The 19,299-nt window shown below is 40.5% G+C and overlaps 1 protein-coding gene across 1 annotated transcript in view; it reads right to left on the bottom strand.

Annotated features, from left to right (window-relative positions):
* The window catches only part of CDH2 (cadherin 2), a 199,117-nt gene that overhangs the window by 154,963 nt on the left and 24,855 nt on the right, over window positions 1-19,299 (bottom strand). The window contains exons 2-3 of the mRNA XM_065398312.1: window positions 17,011-17,030; window positions 16,382-16,493 (exon numbers count right to left, since the gene is read on the bottom strand). Of these exons, the coding sequence (XP_065254384.1) occupies window positions 16,382-16,493; window positions 17,011-17,030 (132 nt within the window). The remainder of the gene's footprint in view (window positions 1-16,381; window positions 16,494-17,010; window positions 17,031-19,299) is intronic.

Here is a 19,299-nt window from a genome sequence, read left to right as displayed (position 1 = left end):
CACCTTAGTTGCCGTTTCATTTCCAGGTACCATGGTAGCTATTACACAGGTGCTGGCCTTCTAGTTGAGCATTTTGCATTCCCATACACATTCCTCCCCGCCCTCCCCCCCCAGGTCAGCCTTTTGAAGCCATCCCCCACCCAGGACATGCTAGCAACAGGACAAACACCACAGACAAACAACACAAAACATAGATTCATTGTATTCTGGGTTATTCTTCCACTGGCGCCAGCATGCTTGTAGAGTGTTTGAAAAACAAAAGAAACAAATTTTCACCCCCTCTGGTGGGGACAGATTATTGCTTAATAATAATACCAATTCCTTTTACAAATTTCCTTGCTAATTGCAGGAAAAACAGAATTACCACCTCCAGGCTGTCCTTATTTTGTTCTATAGTCAGGCTAGTGAATTACCCCACTCACTAGTCATTTATGAAATGTATGAGGTGGTGTGCCTCAGTTTCCCCTATTGTACAACAGACCAGGTTTTTAATAGTTTCTCTGCTGTACCAAGCTTTAAGTCTATTTTCAGGTAATAGCGGAGAGACAGCTTCAGATTTTTGCTCTGTGTACACACACAATCACCCCTTAGGGTTAACCTGTCCCCCTTATTTTCAGGCTTGTCTTGTTTTTTCACCTCCCTTTTCTAGAGGGCCATAATCGGAGTCTTCTAGTAGCTTATTTGCTGACCAGATGTATTCATTATTAGCAGGTTCTTAGTGCTGCTACTTATGGGCAGTTTCCTCCTTCCCCTATTAGCTAGGTAATTTGCATTCACACAGAGGCTTTCTTGGCTTGCTTTTGGATTTAAAGCTATCAGCAGCTCAGAGACGGTCTTTAAAGGGACACATTCCACTTCCACCAGAGTTCTCATTACTTTTCACTTTCATCTCCTGCACCAAAACACACACAGATCTGAAAAAGAAAGCACAACCTATTGTGGCTCCTTTTGGAGCCCTAACAGGATTTTAATTAAGTACCATGTTTTGTTTGCATTTCTTTTACCCCTTTTTCAATATACACTGCACACATTCTGGGAAAATGCACTTTCCTTCCTTAGTTTAACCTCCATAACATTATATTACCATAATTTTACACAAGGTGTAACTGCCTCCCCCATGCCCACAGAGTGTTCATGCACCTCGACCAAAGCAACAGTCGATCCCCCAGAGCCACCCCAAGGTTAGGTGTTCCCATCATTGCTCCCCTTTTCCTTTTTCTATGCACACACACACACACACAATTCTATTTTCTCTAACATCCCTTGCACTGTGATTTTTTTTTTTAAACACAACTGTACCCCGATTACACTCCCATCTTGCACAACCAGAGACAGCCAGGGGCAGTCAAGTTAAGTTTCAATAGAAACCCCTGACATTCTTTTAGTGATTTTGATTACATTACCCAATAGTCAAATAATTTTGATCAGATTATTTCTCCGCGTGCTGCCTGCAGCAGTCCCTTATAGACCATTTCTGTGGGAAAAGGGTCCATTTTCCCTCAGAATAGCTGTAAAAGCTTTTGGGGACAGAAGCATAGCGGTGGTAGTAGTCACTCTACCTGACCCCTGGTATAATTTAATTACCAAAAACTTGCTCCTTGTAACACCACAACTGTTACCTTCAACATCTTCACAACTTTCAAAATGTTTACTTTCCTCCAAACCCTGTATTATTAATTTTTGCAAAAGGTATTTGTAACTTTTCACTTACTTCTTTAAATCACTTGCTTCTACATTTAGTTTTTTTAAGGTAGTGCACTTTGTCTTTAACAACTTAGCCACCAAGTACAATTATTGCCACACAGCTGCCTTAACCTGTGCTGTCTTTACCTTGAGACTGTTCAAAAGGCAGTAAAACATTTGTCTCCGTGGTTGCCCATGGATCTTTTACTCCAAAAATTCCAGTGGACTACTGCAGACCTCCGTCATACTTTGTCCCAAACAAAACAAAACATTTCACATAAGTATCCAAAGTACCCTCCATTAAAACTTCAAAAAAACAAAAGTGTGGAAAGGCAGGGGGAGAAAAGAGAGAAAAGGTGGAAAGAAACCAATTAAGCCTGTTAGGTCACTTTAAAGTACAGGCTACCAGCAGCAAATTAAGTAAACTGAGAGAAAGGAGAAGGAAAAGAAGAAAAGGATATAGTTAGCTCTGAATCAAGAGAGGGCTCCCTAGGTTGAAACAGTTGGGAACCCTTACCCCCAGGTTCTCATCCTGGCTCTGGGAGAAGAGTGGGGGTTGTTACCTGCTCCTGCAAACCCTGCCATTTTTCACGTTGAAACTTTTTTTTTTCTTCCCACTCCCCCAGGACCACGTCCCAGCACCTGTCTCTAAAGGTGGTCTGTTAACTCTGCTTCTGACTCTAAACCCTGTTGTGCCAAATTATCTTTAACCACCCCTAACTAATTTACAACCCTTCAGCAGCCCTTGCTGAAACAGCACCAAACTTGAAAGATTACTGGCAACTTCCCATAATGCTGCCCTTACTTCAAACCTCTCACAAGTGGACTGAAGTGCCTCCTTTCCCTGGAAGGAATTCAGTCCCAATGGGCAGGGACCTTCTTCCACTACCCATATACCAAAGGAGGGTGGGCTCCTCAGCCACCCCCCATCCCTCTGGGTCCCCTAACACTTCCTCCATTTCCTTTTTAATCTCATCCCAGGCTGACCCCTGCACCTGGTATGGGCTCTGGTTCTTCCTTATCCATTTATCCAAAAAATCCTTTACCCTGGCTTGCCAGAACAAGGCCCTTACACAAATAAACAGTGATTTTAATTATTTCTTTTATACCTCTATAACTAGCTAAGTAATAAAAATACACCTAAATTCTTAAAGTATAGGCCTTTGCAAACAGGCCTAAATATCTATATCCTAACAAGCCTGTGCATGTTTATGACCACCAGGCAATGGGAACAAGGCAAGGCAGTGTGGCACACAGGGTAGCTGAAGAAGTGCCCTGTGACAAGGTGACTGATGAACAGCTGAACTTCTGGGATCTCCCTTTGGAAGAAGGTCTGTTGCAGCACTCCTTGGTCCAAGGACCATTTCTGACAATCCATCACTGATTCGCTTAGCCTGTCTACAATAGTTTCACGCTGAGGTAGATTGCACTACTATGATCTAGATGAGAAGTGCTGAAAGTATGTATTACTGAAGCCAGGTCATCATCAGCCGTGACAAGCAGCAGTTTTCTAGCTAGTTCTTACAGACACTGCTATGTGAAAGCTCAGCTTCAGTGCAGAGTCCCGAACTGCAGACTAACAATGATTTGTGGCTATGTATCCTTAATCAGTGGAGGCCATACTATGGCTGTAAATTCTTCAAACTATTTCTCTTCTATTTACAAGTAAACTTCCATCTTGTTAGGGTTCAGCTTCAACCAGCTATTCTTCATGCATTTGCTGATCTTAGCCAGATACTGGGATAATGAGGTCTCCATGCGGTTATTATAGGTTGCAAAAAATGGGACAGATAAGTGCATATTATTATCATATGAACCCATGAAGTCCCCAGGTTCTCCTAGTGGATATATTTAAATATTAAATAGGTCTGGGAAGACACTTGAGCCTTGTGGGTCTCTACAAGCAAGGGGTGGTGCAATTCTCATCATTATCATCTTAATGCCTCTTTCCCAGAAAGAGTTAACTAATTTTAGTGAGTTTCCTTGGAGCCCTGCCACTTCTCGCAGAATGGATAAGAGTAGCTTCTGAGTGACTGTACTGAATGCTGGGGAGAAGTCCAGGAATATTAAGGTCAATTCCCTCTTTAAATGGGGTGTGAACAATCTCAGTCTAAAGAGGACTCAACCGATCAAGGCTCTCCTTTTGCCTACCTGCCTAAGCTACTTGGCCATGGGTCTTCAAGGTCACTCTCTGAAGGTCACTCACCTAAGTCAGTGGCAAATCTCCCATTGACTTACAAGATGCAGGATCAAGCTGTAAGTCATTAAAACTGAGCACATTCACAGTTAAAGCTACCATTCTGCTTTTTACTCTCCTAGCAGTACTCTAGTTGCCTCTGTAATACACACTTCTTTGTGATCTATCCACTATACAAAAAGATACATTAAAATAATTTTAAAAGGCCACAATCTACTTAAACACAAGTCATTATCTGAACAGTACCACTATCTAAACATACTGTAACTGAGATACTAAAGAAAGTGCCTTTTCTCAGTTTGTTTACATTTTGTCTAGTCAGTTTCCCTGTATTGTCAGTCAGTCTTCCCTGTTTGCATGGGTTTTTTGGACCGCACAAGGGAGAGAAAAACATTTTTAAAATAAAGTGTGATTGTAAAACCACAAGAACTGGCAGGGGGCTCAGCCACGTGTCCTACCTGAAACTACTTTTAACATTTTTTAAAAAATAACTAAAATTTCAACCTTCTAAGGTTGCCCATGCAATCTTTACTCTGTCTCATACAGTGTATGCATTACAATGTATTCTTTAATTACATGGTTATATAAATATATTTCCAAAGGAAATAAACTGGATACTGATCTGTGAATGAAGCAGCTGAATTATATTTTTTACTTTCATTGTTCAATGAGCAGGGCCGGCTCCAGCATTTCTGCCGCCCCAAGCAAAAAAAAAAAAAAAAGTCGCGATCGCGATCGGCGGCAGCAATTGGGGGGGGGGGGGGGGGGAAGCCGTGATTGGCTGCGGCAGTTCAGCGGCAGGTCCTTCGCTCCTAGAGGGAGTGAGGGACCTGCCGCCCCCGAATTGCCGCACATGCCACCCCTCTCCCTTGGCCGCCCCAAGCACCTGCTTGTTAAGCTGGTGCCTGGAGCTGGCCCTGTCAATGAGTGGCCCCCTGGTCTCATTCATTACACCAGGTCCATTCAATATAAGTGACAAAATCTGGCCTCAGTTATAGCAGTGTAAATTCAAAGTCCCCAGCTTTCAAAAGATTTACTCCATGTTTACATTTTGGAATCTGCAATCACAACTTGGCCCAAAATCAGACACTGATCTAGACAACTCCTGTTTCATTCAGTACATATTGTCTGTGTATTGACATCCTGATTCCTAATTATGATAGTAAGTTAAGCACATGCATAAGTGTTTGTAGGATCAGACACTGACTGAGATAGGATCCTGTGGAAACAGTATGTGAGACTGCATCATAAGGCATATGAAAAAGGAAATCATCAAAATATGTGCAACCGCAATATTAACACTGCCTTACATATGCATGCTTTTTTCTTCAACCTTACTTTTTTGTTAACATTGCTCTTTGTATGGAGTTTCCTAGTTTTACTTTTTAAGGAAAACTTATAAAACAAAAATTCCATAATGTGAAACTATATGATAGATAGCAACAGAATACTGTGGCTCGTACAACATGTGCATTTCTACAGAATCCTTGCCTCTAATCTGTGAATTAGGTAACACAAATTCATCTCTGGTATAACTCCATAGAAGTCACTGGAATTACACCAAGTCAGAGTGGCTCAAAATAACTTAGTATTTGTTGATTGATGTCAAAAACTTTAACACAGTATTATTTAATTTAGTCATTGAGTATTTACCTACTACTGGAATTCAGTTATATTTAGTATGGTAATATGTTCTGCAATACAGGATATTTCCCTATATCCGTTTAATTGGAAGCTTTAGTAAGTTTGTCTCCTGGGTTGTTAGAAAGATGACAAGTCAACAAAAGATGCCATTGTATTTCTAAATGATAGAATGGAATGTATAATTACACACACAATGTGAAAATCAACAGCGTTTCATGTAGGAATTATGTGAATACATACTCACTTGCATTTTTGTTCTGCAATTTCCAATACAGTGTTTTTAAAGTTTGTTGTTGTTTTTTTCATTGGAGGCGTCCATGACTAAATTCCCCACTTTTAGGGCCAAATCCTCAGCCTTGTGGGTTCTGGTCCCTGTGCAAAACTCTGATATAGCCATAGCCTTCCCATAAAGAGAGATGATAGCTAAAGAATGCTGCACTCCAGTGATCCCAGGAGGTATAATGGTCCTTTGAGAGCTATTACCAACTGGCATAGTTTAGAGCAGCCCTAAGGCTGCTCTAAATGACATTGGAAATGGTGTAAAACTGGCCTTAAGATCACAGTCACAAACAACTCCTTTCCAGCTCCCTGTTGGGCTGTGCCCAGGGCTTACTGGGCATAGCCGAGGATTCAGCCCTTATACTTAATATTTTCTTACATATGAAGAATACTATATTTTAGATCTTTATAAGCATTTGTTCATACAGTTAAAGAGGAAATGAAATACCGTGAATGAAGTATTTCTCCCCACAAATAACTTCACCATAAGCAAAACCTCATTCTTAACTAGAATAAGAATTTACACATTCTAACAATACAGGATTTAAATTTATTTCTCTATAAATGGATTTTTACCATATCAAAATGCATTGTAAGCCACTGTACTGAAATTCAGGAACAGAAGTGTGGTTTTGTTTTGGGGGTTTTTTGGGAAGGGGGTGGGTGGAGGGGGGGGTTAATGGGGTTAAACAAATACTTCTGTCTTTAGCTTCAGGTATTCCACAAGAGAAAAGGAAAACAAAGAAGTTCTGATTGATGTGACAATTGTATAACTCATTTGAAAACAGCATTTCATCTTTTCATATCCTCTCTTTATTTTCAGTATTTGCTTTTCTCTGTCAAGTAAATGTAACAAGATGAAACTGGAATATAGGGTTTAGAAACGCTAAATGTTCAATATTTGAGCTTAAATTCAAATGGCAAAAAATATTTATTCAGAATTCAAGCTAGTAAGGGCTACTACATTACAGACATGACTACTCCCTTGACAGTTTGGATGTATACACAGAACCAAATTTTAACCTTCAGTTACAACTAAAAGCCCCAATGAAGACAATGGGATTTCATGAATGTAAGTGAGGACTTAATTTTGACCCACTGTGTATATCCAAAATGTTGTATTTAATTACTATTATGTACCACATTTTATCTACATATTATTATTATTTTGATAGGTTATTAAGACAAAAATATTAATAAACAGTTTAACTAGAACTGTAAAGAAATTAAAATTGGACACCCTAACTTAAATCAGATGTAAAAGTTTACAAAAACTGAAAAGCCAAAAAAAGATGCAGAGTTAATATAGATATTTTACAGCTGTTCAATAAGGTGAACAAATATTTTATACATACGCTAGGATATATTCTATATTTAACTGGGGAGTGGGGTGTGTGTAAGAGAGCAGAGAACCACATTACAATGGACAAGAAGGAAGTTCTGGCTTCAGAAAGGGAATATTTTGTTTTCCCGAGGTCAAGTGTTTGAGAATAAGTTAAAAGCTTTGAGAAGCTGCAGAAGGAGCCAGGGCACTCAGCCTCTCCGGCATTTGGGCTGCAGGGCAGGAGAGCCATGGCGCTCTGCTGTTCGACCTCCGCCCGCAGCCTGTCAGCCCTCCTAGCTGCCAGCATGGAAGACTCTTGTCAATTTTGCTTTCACCCTGCAGGCAGTAAATGAAATTGACAAGAGCCTACCAGGGAGGCAGCCTCGTTTTGATTTTCCTAATGGAAACAGACATTTTTTGACAAAATTAAAATTCTCCCATGGACAATTTGGATTTCACAAAAAGGGAATTTCCTGTTGCAAAATTATTCTGAGAGAAAACTCCTGACCAGCTCTAATGTTAAGGTCTGATGGAACACAAAGAAACATAGTACATGCTACTGACACAAGAGAATAATTGTTTACAGAAGGAAAGAGAAGCCTTAGTAGAAGGGTTATTGGCTCTAATTTTAAGCACAGTATGAGGTGTTCTCTCTTCTAAAGTTACTGATGAGCAGTTTCGTTCACAGCATAAAAGACAATGCATATTCACTTGCACCAAAAACAGTCAAGTAATCCCATTATCAAGGAGAGAGAAAATTACTGTAATCTCCGGCCCCTCGTGGGGAGCAGGAGGGCACCAGGTCCTTCTAGATGATGGATGACACTGTACACTAGATGTCAGAGGCTCCAAATACTAGACATAGGGTCTAGCACCTAGTGAAACTGTCTCCAACTGCCTCGCTCCTTTCAAAGTACCCAGATACCCTGAATCCCTGCCCTATTGTTGAATATGACTGAGTGCCACAGACCCTTTCTCCTCTTGGCAGCCTATATCCCTCCAATCAGGAGGAAGAAGAGCAACAGGAGATTCACTATTAACAGTTCATGACATAGCTCCTCTGCTGACCTATGACTGTTCAACAGATTCATCACACTGCATTACTGTTTGGTGGTAGAGGCAGGGGGGAAAATAAGTATAGGGCTGTTTAATTGCACTCCACTTGAATTCCTCCTTTACCTGATTGGTATACCCCCCCCCCCCCACACACACACACCCCTTTGATATTTTTCATGGAGTGCCTAAGCGTGGGGTTCCTTAAAATAGCAAGAGGATCCTCTTCAGGCACCTTGGGAGAATGTGGCTTTTCTTTCTCTGCCCGAGAGTCAGGCCAGGAAGAATGAAAGCTTGGGGTCTCACAGGACATGCGACCATGTCACCTGGTACTGGAATCCATCTTAAACCTGGTGCTTTTCCATTTAGAAGGAGGGGTGGGGACCCAGAGAGGGGTGGGGACCCAGAGATTCCCGCCTTGTGCCAAAGCTATATAAGGGGGTGGAACAGAACAAAGGAGGTTCCAGTCATGAGAAATCCCCTAGTTACCCCCTGAGCTGGAGCTAACAAGAACTGTACCAGGGGAAAGGATTGGGCCCAGACTAGGAAGGAGTCCAGTCTGTGAAAGAAGCTTATTGGAGATTTTATCTATTATCAGTTTCTTAATGTATTAGGCTTAGACTTGCGTGTTTTTGTTTTATTTTGCTTGGTAACTTACTTTGTTCTGTCTGTTATTACTTAGACCCACTTAAATCCTACTTTTTATACTTAATAAAATCACTTTTGTTTATTGTTAGTATTAAGTAATTAGTACCTGGGGGAGCAAACAGCTGTGCATATCTCTCTATCCATGTTATAGAGGGTGGACAATTTATGAGTTTACCCTGTATAAGCTTTATACAAAGTAAAATGGATTTATTTGGGGTTTGGATCCCATTGGGAGCTGGGTGAGGTGTCTGGGTGCTAGAGACAGGAGCACTTCTGAAGCTGTTTTCAGTTAAGTCTACAGCATTGGGGCGTGTGGTTCAGACCCTGGGTCTGTGTTGGAGCAGACTGGCATGTCTGGCTCAACAAGGCAGGGTTCTGGAGGCCCAAACTGGCAGAGAAAACGGGCTCAGGGGTAGTCTCAGCACATCAGGTGACAGTCCCAAGGGGGTCTCTGTGACCGAACCCATCACAGTAGGGTTCCTTAAAATAGCAAGAGGATCCTCTTCAGGCACCTTAGGAAAATGTGGCTTCTCTTTCTCTGCCTGAGATGGGAAGGCTGAGGAAGCAGTAGGAGAAAAATACACCAGCTGGTGTTCCTTCAGCATCCAGGGGAATGAAGAAATGGCATTAAGGAGTTCACTCCAAGCCCAGCCTGCAAAGGAATGCATGACTGGCTGTAGAAATTCCAGAGGACCCCCAATTGGTTCATTTCTCAAGTTGCTAGAAGTTATGGGAGCATAGCATATGGCCAGCAACCAACTGTCTTTATATTCATGCTACCTTCCATCTCCTACGTTTCCATTTCCAGACTCCATAACATGGACCTCATACAGAGTCTGAGATAATGAGAGACATCAACAACAGAGAAGAAATTAGAAAACCAGCCAACAGGCCCCAAGTAACAGGATTCTCCCAAAAAGTAAAGTCTCATTCATGCCGCTGATTTACCATTCTCCAACCAGTTTTTTTTTTAAATCAACATTGATATTTTCAGTAGTTCATTACAACTACGAAAAAAAATCATAGACATGCCAAAACAAAAAAGCCTTGTTAGTAATAGTTAAGACTGAAGTGTTTGTACAAACAATATTTACCATTACACACATTTAAAAAACAAAATACTAAACCCCACAGAAATCATTAGCTATGGTTAACTATACAATTAGAACCCTACTTTAAAAGACCATTAATTAACACATACCTATATACAAACAAAGCTTTTCTGTGTAACACTGGACAAAAAGTATAATTGGATTCAAAAAATATTTAGTTAAATTACTGGAGGAGAGGTCCATCAGTGGCTATTAGCCAAGAGGGTTAGGGATGCAACCCCATGCTCTGGGTGTCCCTAAACTTCTGAATGCCAGAAGCTGGGACTGGACGACAGGAGATGGATCACTGGATACATTGTCCTGTTCTATTCATTCCCTCTGAAACATCTGGCACCTGCTACTGTTGGAAAAAGGGATACCGATCTAGATGGACCATTGGTCTGACTCAGTACGGCTATTCTTATGATCTTAAAACAACCTTAACTCTGCCTTGTAATGATGTCCTGAAGAAGAAAGAAGAAACTGAGATAACCTTACCCATCCGTAATCATTGTTTCATCTCAGTGACCAACACTAGGATACCTTCTTCTTAACCATTCTGTAACTGTGCCAGCTCTGAACATTATTATAAGTACACAATCCACATTAAAAAATCCTGATTAGAAAAAGAACCCTCTTAGCACAAAACTTAGAGCACACATGCAATAACAGAACTGACAAAAAATAAAATATCTTCATAAGCACTACCACAGACTAACAGATCAAGCATCTGTAAACGTAGGGTCTGATTTTGCAAACATGAACCCAAGTAATTTTACTCAGATGAATGACTTCAGTGGGAATGCAACTTTACTCACCCATGTAACTGTTTGCAGGATAGACTCCAAAAGATTTAGCTAAACAAGCTAGAAATTTATTTGTAATAAACAAGATCTTAATTCTTTTTCTCATGCTAAACTAAAAACAAGTTAATGTGACAAATCAGCACAAGCAAGGACATTAATATTTAAAATCAAACTCCCTCCTTAACTTACCTTCTTTTGCCCCAAGTATTCCAAGGCATATGTTATGTCACCTAAATCACTGATTATACTTCCTTGTAGCATGCAGGCACAAAGGATCAAGACAAGGACAGAGTTGGCAGTAAAGTAAAGGGAGAGTTTTATCTCTCTCTGGTTTTTGCTTTCATTTGTGTATATCAAAGGTGGGCAAACTACGGCCCACAGGCCACATCCGGCCCGCGGAACCATCCTGCCCGGCCCCCGAGCTGTTGCCCCGGGAGGCTACCCCCGGCCCCTCCCCTACTGTTCCCCCTCCCCCGCAACCTCAGATCACTCGCTCCGCCGCCAGCGCAATGCTCTGGGCAGCAGGGCTGTGAGCTCCTGGGGCAGCACAGCTGCAGAGCCCGGCCTGACCCGGTGCTCTGAGCTGCGTGGTGGCGGCGGTGGCATGGTCTGGCTCCAGCCGGGCGGCGCGGCTGTAGCACTGCCAGCCACCGGTGCTCCAGGCAGCGCGGTAAGGGGGCAGGGAGCGGAGGGTGTGGATAGAGAGCAGGGGAGTTCGGGGTGGTGGTCAGGGGGTGGGGGTGTGGATAAGGGTCGGGGCAGTCGGGGGGGACGACAGGAGATTGAATAGGGGCAAGGGTCCCGGGGGGGCAATCAGGAAGGATGGGGGTTGTATGGGCCGGGAGGGGGCAGTCAGGGGACAGGGAGAAGGGGTAATTGGATGGGGAAGGGGTCCCGGGGCGGGCCATCAGGAATGGGAGGAGAGGTTGGATGGGGAGGCAGGAGTCCGGGGGCAGTCAGGGGACAGGAAGCAGGGGTGTGTGGATGGGGCAGGGGTCCCGGGGGGGCCGTCAGGGAACGGGGGGGGTTGGATGGGGCAGGAGTCCCCGGGGGGGGGGGGCGGCAGTTAGGAGGTGGGGGTCGGGCCAAGACTCCCTCCCCTAACCGGCCCTCCATATAATTTATGAAACACGATGCGGCCCTCAGGCCAAAATGTTTGCCCGCCCCTGGTGTATATCAAACTTTTCAAACTATTTTAACCTTTAACTTCCAAATTGGAATTGCTTCTGAATTGTTTCTAGGTTTTACTCTACTACCCCAGTTTTGCCCTCCAGTAAAGAAGTCCTATTAGCCAATAGATCACACAGACTCAAAAGAATTAATTTTTGAGTCTAGACCCTGAAAGCCAGAGAATTGTCTTGAGAGAAGCTCTAGGGTGAATCTCTATCAAGAAAGCACACAGCTTTGTCTGCAGCTAAATCATAATAGGGATTAGGAGAGGAGTGAGGGGCTCTTTATACCATTTTGTTGTCATAGAGATTTCTAATTTTCTGCAAACCTAGTAAGTCTGATTCTGAGCTCATTTACACTTATGTAAAGCCAGAGTAACTCCATTGAAATGATTGGAATAATAATAGTGTAAAACATTTGAGAGTGAGCACAAAATCAGCCCCCATATCTTCTGTTTACATGTAGGAGCCATTATGAATTAGGGCATAGTAGCATGACTGTACTGCATCTTGGTCATAGGAACAAAGTAATTCTAAGATAAAATGACAGCTAAGATTCTTTAATCCTGCTGTGAACTTTAACTTGCAAATGAAAGAATGTTTACCCCCCACCCCAAGGGACTGCATGAACTCAGACTGCTGACACAAGTGAAATGGAAATAAACAAGAGATGCTTGAGCCTGTGGGCTGAGCTTATCGGAGTCTGCACCCCTAAACATATGAACAGTTCCCAATGCTGCTGGCTCTAGGAGCTGTTGTAGAAACAGGAAAGGAAGACAGGCAACATTCAAGGAACTAACTCCCTACTCCTCTATCTTTAGAAACAGGCAAGTGTAGTGTGAGGACAAACACAAGAGCCATGCTTTAAGCAGCAATTAGAAAACTCCCTGACCAAGAAGTTCCTATCTTTATTAAGCTCCCCACTGCAACACAGCCTCTTGGATTGTTTCTACTGCTCTTGGTGATCTGCATGCTTTTTGCAAAATGTCCCATTGGGAGGCATCTATTACATTCTGCCTATTTTACTGGACATGGTTGCCATCTGTGGCTTGGTGTCTTGCCACAGAAAGCATATGCAGTGAAAGCATGGAGTGGGTGCAGAACTATGCAGCCATCTCTGCCTGTACTGCTCCTCTCTTCTCTTCTCCTCTCCCCAGCCTATTCCCCGTGCTCCCCACACATCCCAGACTAGTCTGAGATTTGTGATAGCCCTACAGGTTAGGAAACTCTGTATTAGAGGCACATCTGCTGGAAAATGTAAATATTTTTAAAGATGAAACAAAAATTCAATATTGCAAATATCTCCCCACCACCTCTTTAGAACAGACTACAGGTGAAGGAACCTAGAAATAGAAAAAAATATATATATATACACAGAAAATACAAGACCCAGTGTGGTTCATTAGCTGTGGAACATCACCCAACATCCTGTACAGTAAATGTCCATATAAAATATTTTAAAACAGATTCCCTGTATCTGTTGTATCTTACTGAGTGGGCAACTGAAAGATCTCTCAGGCCTGGCTCTCTGTTCAACATTCACGTAAGTCTGACTTTTATTTAAATTTTGGGAGGGAGGAGAACATAATATTCTAAATATAGAAACCTTAAAGATGTTGGCTGTCTAACCATTAAGACAAAAGGGAATTAATGAAAAAAGTGTTAAATGCTTGGTCATTTTCTGAGTCAACAATTTTTATGAAAGAAAACAAAGTGTGTGGTCAGTGTCTATTTTACTTCTGGCAAAGAGGATAATAAAGTCTCTTTGCCTGTGATATCAAAGTGCATAGCCAAAAAAATCTTTAGCGCTCTCATTTCTGAAACCCTACAGGAAACCCATCATTACAGAGTGAATCTGAAGTAACTCCACTGACTTCAAAGGAGTTAGAGATATGAGACTATTTACTCGTGAGATCAGAATTAGATCCATAATTTTTCTTTAGAAAGCAAATGTCATGCAACTATACTTAACTTCAATTGTCATCTGCATCTAGCTTAATAATCAGAAAATGGGCTTTTCACAACAAGCATATTTCAAAATGAAAGTATAATTACATTTAAGTCAAAGCCACGCAATGATGGACTGTATGTTTATGTGTAACAGCAAATTATATGCTTTTAAGCATGTCAAAATTTTCAAAAGAATTAACCATTATAATAATTCTACTGAGGAAGTTGTGGTAGGAAGACAAACTCCCCCAGGTCATTTTTCAACTAGTTCATGCTATCTCACATAATATGATATATATTGTATGCATTGTACATTTTTTCAATTTCTACTTCCCTAAAATGTCATACATTTTAATATCTTTCAAGGGGAGATTGGCTATATTGCTTCACACACTTAGTTAAAAAGTAAAAATCAGTAGCGTACTGAGTGGCTCATGGAGCTGGTAATGAATGGGGAAGTCTTTCATTGTATGGCACTGTCTCAAACCCCGCTTAGATTAGTAGTGACAAAGTCATTACCATCAGATGGTTGATATGAAATGAGTTCAATATGTCAGTACAATTCTTAATAGACAGGTATCCAAACTATTTAAAAAAAAAATTCTAAGGAAAAAGCTTTGTCAGAAGTTTCCGAGGAGGGCAAAGGCTGAATGGCCAAGGAGATAGACCAGGGCAACGTAGGGGAGATTTCACTGTCTATGTGGTGTCTGTTTTATGATTAACTAGAAGCATTCTGTCTCCAGTGCTTCCAAACTGGAACCTTCCACAACCTTCTTAAATTGTAGGTTCTTCAGGGCAGGGACAATGCCATCTGTTGTGTTTGTACAGCACCTAGCACAGTGAGAACTGTGGGTGCTACTGTAAAATAAGCATTAAGGAATAAATAAAAATATAAACAATTCACATACGGGGGGGGGGGATAAAAAAATCCCCATCTTTATTCATACCAGACTACCTCAATTTGGCAAAATATTTACTTCAATTTATTACATTAATTTCTAAGCTACCCTTTTCACAAAATAAAGTCTGCAATGGAGAGTGTTTAGTTGCTTGAAATAAAGCAGAAGAATACTTGAATAACTCAGTTTCTAATACATTAAAGTTAATCAATTATTTCTGCATTCAAATTTCCATTATAGTTGTAAAAAACACAAAACAGGTCCGTAAAATATAATTATGGGGAGATACTGCAACATAGAGTTTGCTAAATCAAGACTAATGCTTTTGTTTCAAGGATCCGTTTGTGTTTTAGCTTCCTTTACGAAAGATCTTTTCATTTAAATGTCTTGATCTGTGTAGCCATATTCATATGAGAGAGAAACAATGAATGGAATTAAATTAGTCCTTATTTAAGATGTATTTGAAACTGCCTGAAACTAATCCTGTTGATCAGCTCCACAATTTCTAAATTAGCTAGAAAGCAATTTCTTTGATATTCACAAATTATAAAACAGCAAAATTAATGCATATTTCTTACATTTTAGACCATCTGCTTACCATTACTATTCCACTTAATTGTAACTATTGAGGTGCAATTTTATACACTAATAAATACTTAGGAAATATGCCATCTTGCATTCTAGAAAGAGAAACAACAACATCTGTATCTCCCCAAAAACAGACATACAGAACTGCATATTAAATCTCCAGTGCAGAAGATACCTGGGCCCATGGAGAGTCCCACTAAATTCAGTTAAATTCCACATAGGCACCAGAGTCTGCACTTGCAGAGCTCCTTGTGAGTTTAGGACTTTGTTAGCTTCATTCTGGGCTTTGTACCATTTAGACATAGAGCTGTATTGGGGTGATGAAGAGTCACTGCTGCCCAACGGGTATCACTGGAGATATTCTGCCTCTCTGGCAGAATTCCTCCCAGAGACCCCAGTGCACAGGGGGAGCAGGCACACTGCTACACCTCTTGAAGGGGTACAGCATACTCCCCTACATCCATGTGACTAGTAAACTCCACTGGCCAACACATGGAACGGTGGAGCCATGACTCTGTCCTCTCTGTGCCTCTTCCCACCCACTTTGGAGCAAGGTGGGCCACCAAAGGAATAGTAAGAGAACAGCCTCAGTGCTTCGCTGAGCACAAGGACTGCAGTTATGCATGACCCCTTCGTGGGTCATGTAAAGTGGAAGGCTCTTATTCCCCAATCCCCCATTCATCATTCATGTAAGGGCCCTTTCTAGTAACACAGTGGGGACATATGCTAATAGTGCAATTACTGGGAGGTAATATATAAGAAATACAGTTCAATATGAAGTCTTTGCTGAGGATTACATTAGGAGAGAGTCAAGGGAATATTTGCCAGAACTCACATATCTCCAAATAATTGTCAGTAGGAGGTTCACAAGTTACTGTTAAGGTCAACAAACTTTCCCTCAAGTCCCATTACAATAAGTTGAGAAAAAAATCAAGTAATATAGCTGAAATAAAAAAGGTCTTATTTAAGAAGTTTAAAAGAAGCCCTTGAGTCCAATTTATGTTCAAGATTATAGATAATAAGAAAACAGAATGTCTCTTCTAACAATACCATTGAGAAGAGGCTGTCCTTCGTTTAAACCCCTCGATATGACTGCATTGTAAACATCTTCGGGAAATCCAGTCTTGCATAATATGCCTTCACAAGTTGCTTTTATTGGTGCCTGAAATGCAAGACAAAATTTATGTAATACTTGCAATCCCATTCAGCTGAGAAACATTCCACTTGGTGTAAACCCCGTTTTGTTACCGTCTTTGTTTCTAAATAGCTGCAATTAGAACTCTGAGGGCAAAGGGTTAATCTTTTTGATAACTGGAATGGAGGGAACAAATCCCACTTGTCTCGTAAGATCTAAATAATACACAATCTTGATTCCTCTAACAACTGAACATTTCAACTAAAACAGTCATTGAGACTGAAGTGGAGTCACAGAGGGGACCAAAAACATTCCTTCTGCTGGAAATAAACATTGCACAAAACTGATCACCAACTTTTTCAGACACGGATATGTTATTTTTGAGAGGAGAGATTTAAGCATCAGTTTAAAATGTTTGGTTGTGGGTACTTTTCTGTGTCTGCATTCACTCAATGGGTAAATAGCTGGGAGAAAAAAATCACAAGTGCAACATTTTAATCAGTCGAACCTATATTTAAACAGAGATCACAGAGAGGCCACATACTTCTACTACAATCACCTTCTCTGAGAAAGAGAGAAGGAGATATTACTAAATCAGCATAACACGGCAATATATTAGCCACTGAAACTGAGTTTACTATCTCACGTCTAAAAATAAAGCCTTTTCCAAATCACACATCATTTTCACAGTTTGAAGAAAATAACTTCCACAAAAGACATTTTAAATGGGTATTTTCACCGTTCTCCTTTATTTCCAAGCAGGTTTTAAAGTTAAAGAGTTAACCTATCAACTATGCATAGTCATCAGTAACGACATACAATTCTATCAGGCAAAGGTTTTCTATTTGGTTCATTTTTTACATTAGTGGCACACATAGCAAAATTCTAGTTTACATGTGGCCAAATAATACTGTATGGTTACAAACATTTGTGTTGTTTAAGCCACAATGGCCATCTTTTGTATGATCCTAGTACTTACTTTGTTTAAAATAATGTATCAAACAAAAGAAGAAGTGTTTGTGATCATAATAGAACAAACACATTGGACTCCCCTTAGATCAGTGGTTCCCAAACTTTAACAACCTGTGAACCCCTTTCACTAAAATGTCAAGTCTTGCGAACCCCCTCCTAAAAATGAGTATTTCTAGGGATTTTCTCCTTTACCTGAGTATAAATTATGAAAACAGTGATCTTGGAAATATAAAATTTGTTTTTAATACACAGTATTTATTATTAATATATCATTACAGTATTTTTATTACATTATAAAAATGGCAACACTCTTCCAAGATCTCACTTTTGTAGCTTGTATCACTTTGAATAAGCCTGTTATAAGACAAGGTTCCTATGTTTCATCAAGGAGTATCAGATGTGAAACAGCATGAAGATATTTAAGAAGCCAACTCAAAAAGTTCCTCCTACACAAGCATTCAGGTCTTGAGCAGTCCAGGCAAAACATGCAGTCCACTTGTTCTTCATAATAATTTTAAAAACAATACTAGCTGCCTATTAATTTTAAAAACAGCAAAAAAATATCTACCTCCCTTTCCATTTCTTATAAGGAGTCTTGAAGTTTAAATCTCCTCAGTGTGATAGATATGCTTGCTTTGAGTCCAGGGGCTCCTGGCCCCGTGCTGCCTGGGGTCCCTAGGGACAGCTCTGTCCGCCATTAGGGAATTTTTTACCGAGAACCCCCTGTAACATTTTGTGAACCCCCAGGAGTTCATGAACCCCAGTTCAGGAACCACTGCCTTAGATGGTCTTATGGGTCTCAAACATATTCATTTTATGGCTCTCAGGTCTTTTCACTCATTAGTGGGGATAAATGTACCAAAGTCTTTTTTCCATGGCACATATTGGTAGTCAGCATTCCAACTCCCATTACAAGAATTTTATCACTTGGAGAAATTCTTGAAGTGTTCAGCTGAGCCCACATCCAGCTGATCATTTCAAGAGTTGTACCAGAACAGCAAATCTGTCAGCATACTGCAATTTTATTTTTAATTAACCTACCATCCATTTGTGAGGTAGTACATTTTATCAGAGTAAGCACCTGTAAGAGGGCTCCTAGTTGTCAAGTGTGTCTGTCCAATTAACTTTAAACTGTGGACTGGATTTAATTGTGACTTAAAGTTCACCACAGATCTCCCAGCTATGTACAATTACTTACATGCTTTTACACTTTATAGACAAAAATGCTTAAAACAAAATGTAAATGACAAATGCATATATATAGATATAGATATAGATATAAAATGTAAGACTGCAAACAAAGTTATAACTCTAAGTTATGAGGGACCTGTACTGAAAGCTCAGCTAAGTATCAGATTTATAAATGACAAAGATGTTTAGAGGTTTTTTTCAATATTGAAAAACTACTAAATCAAAAATAATTATGACTGAATCTTCCTTTTTTCCCAGCTTTATAACGCAAATATAATGGTTTCATATAGCTTCCATAATTTAAAAAAGGAACTGTTTAAACTACTGTGCAAGGTGATCTCAAAGCAAACGTGATAGGGAAAAAATGGGGAAAAATCGTCTTTTATGTATGGTATCCTTGAAACAAATAAATCCAGGGTAGGCAATTGAGTAGGTAACAGGATTTTTAAAAGTCTGCATGGATGTGCCTGGGAATCCTTCAGCCGTTCCAACAAGCTATATGTACTAAACTCTTCTTATAAACTGAAACAATGCCCAGTGAAACAAAGACTTCGGGACATGAATAAAGAGGCCTCTTTATTCCTTCATTTGCAAGCCCTCAATTTTATCCATAAACAAAAGACAGTACGCTGTTCCCAAAAACAGTCCATTGTAAACATTCTTTGGGAAT

The sequence above is a fragment of the Emys orbicularis genome, chromosome 2 (genome assembly GCF_028017835.1).
Source record: "Emys orbicularis isolate rEmyOrb1 chromosome 2, rEmyOrb1.hap1, whole genome shotgun sequence".
NCBI classification, from domain to species: Eukaryota; Metazoa; Chordata; order Testudines; family Emydidae; genus Emys; species Emys orbicularis.
This window is presented reverse-complemented; position numbering and strand designations above follow the sequence as displayed.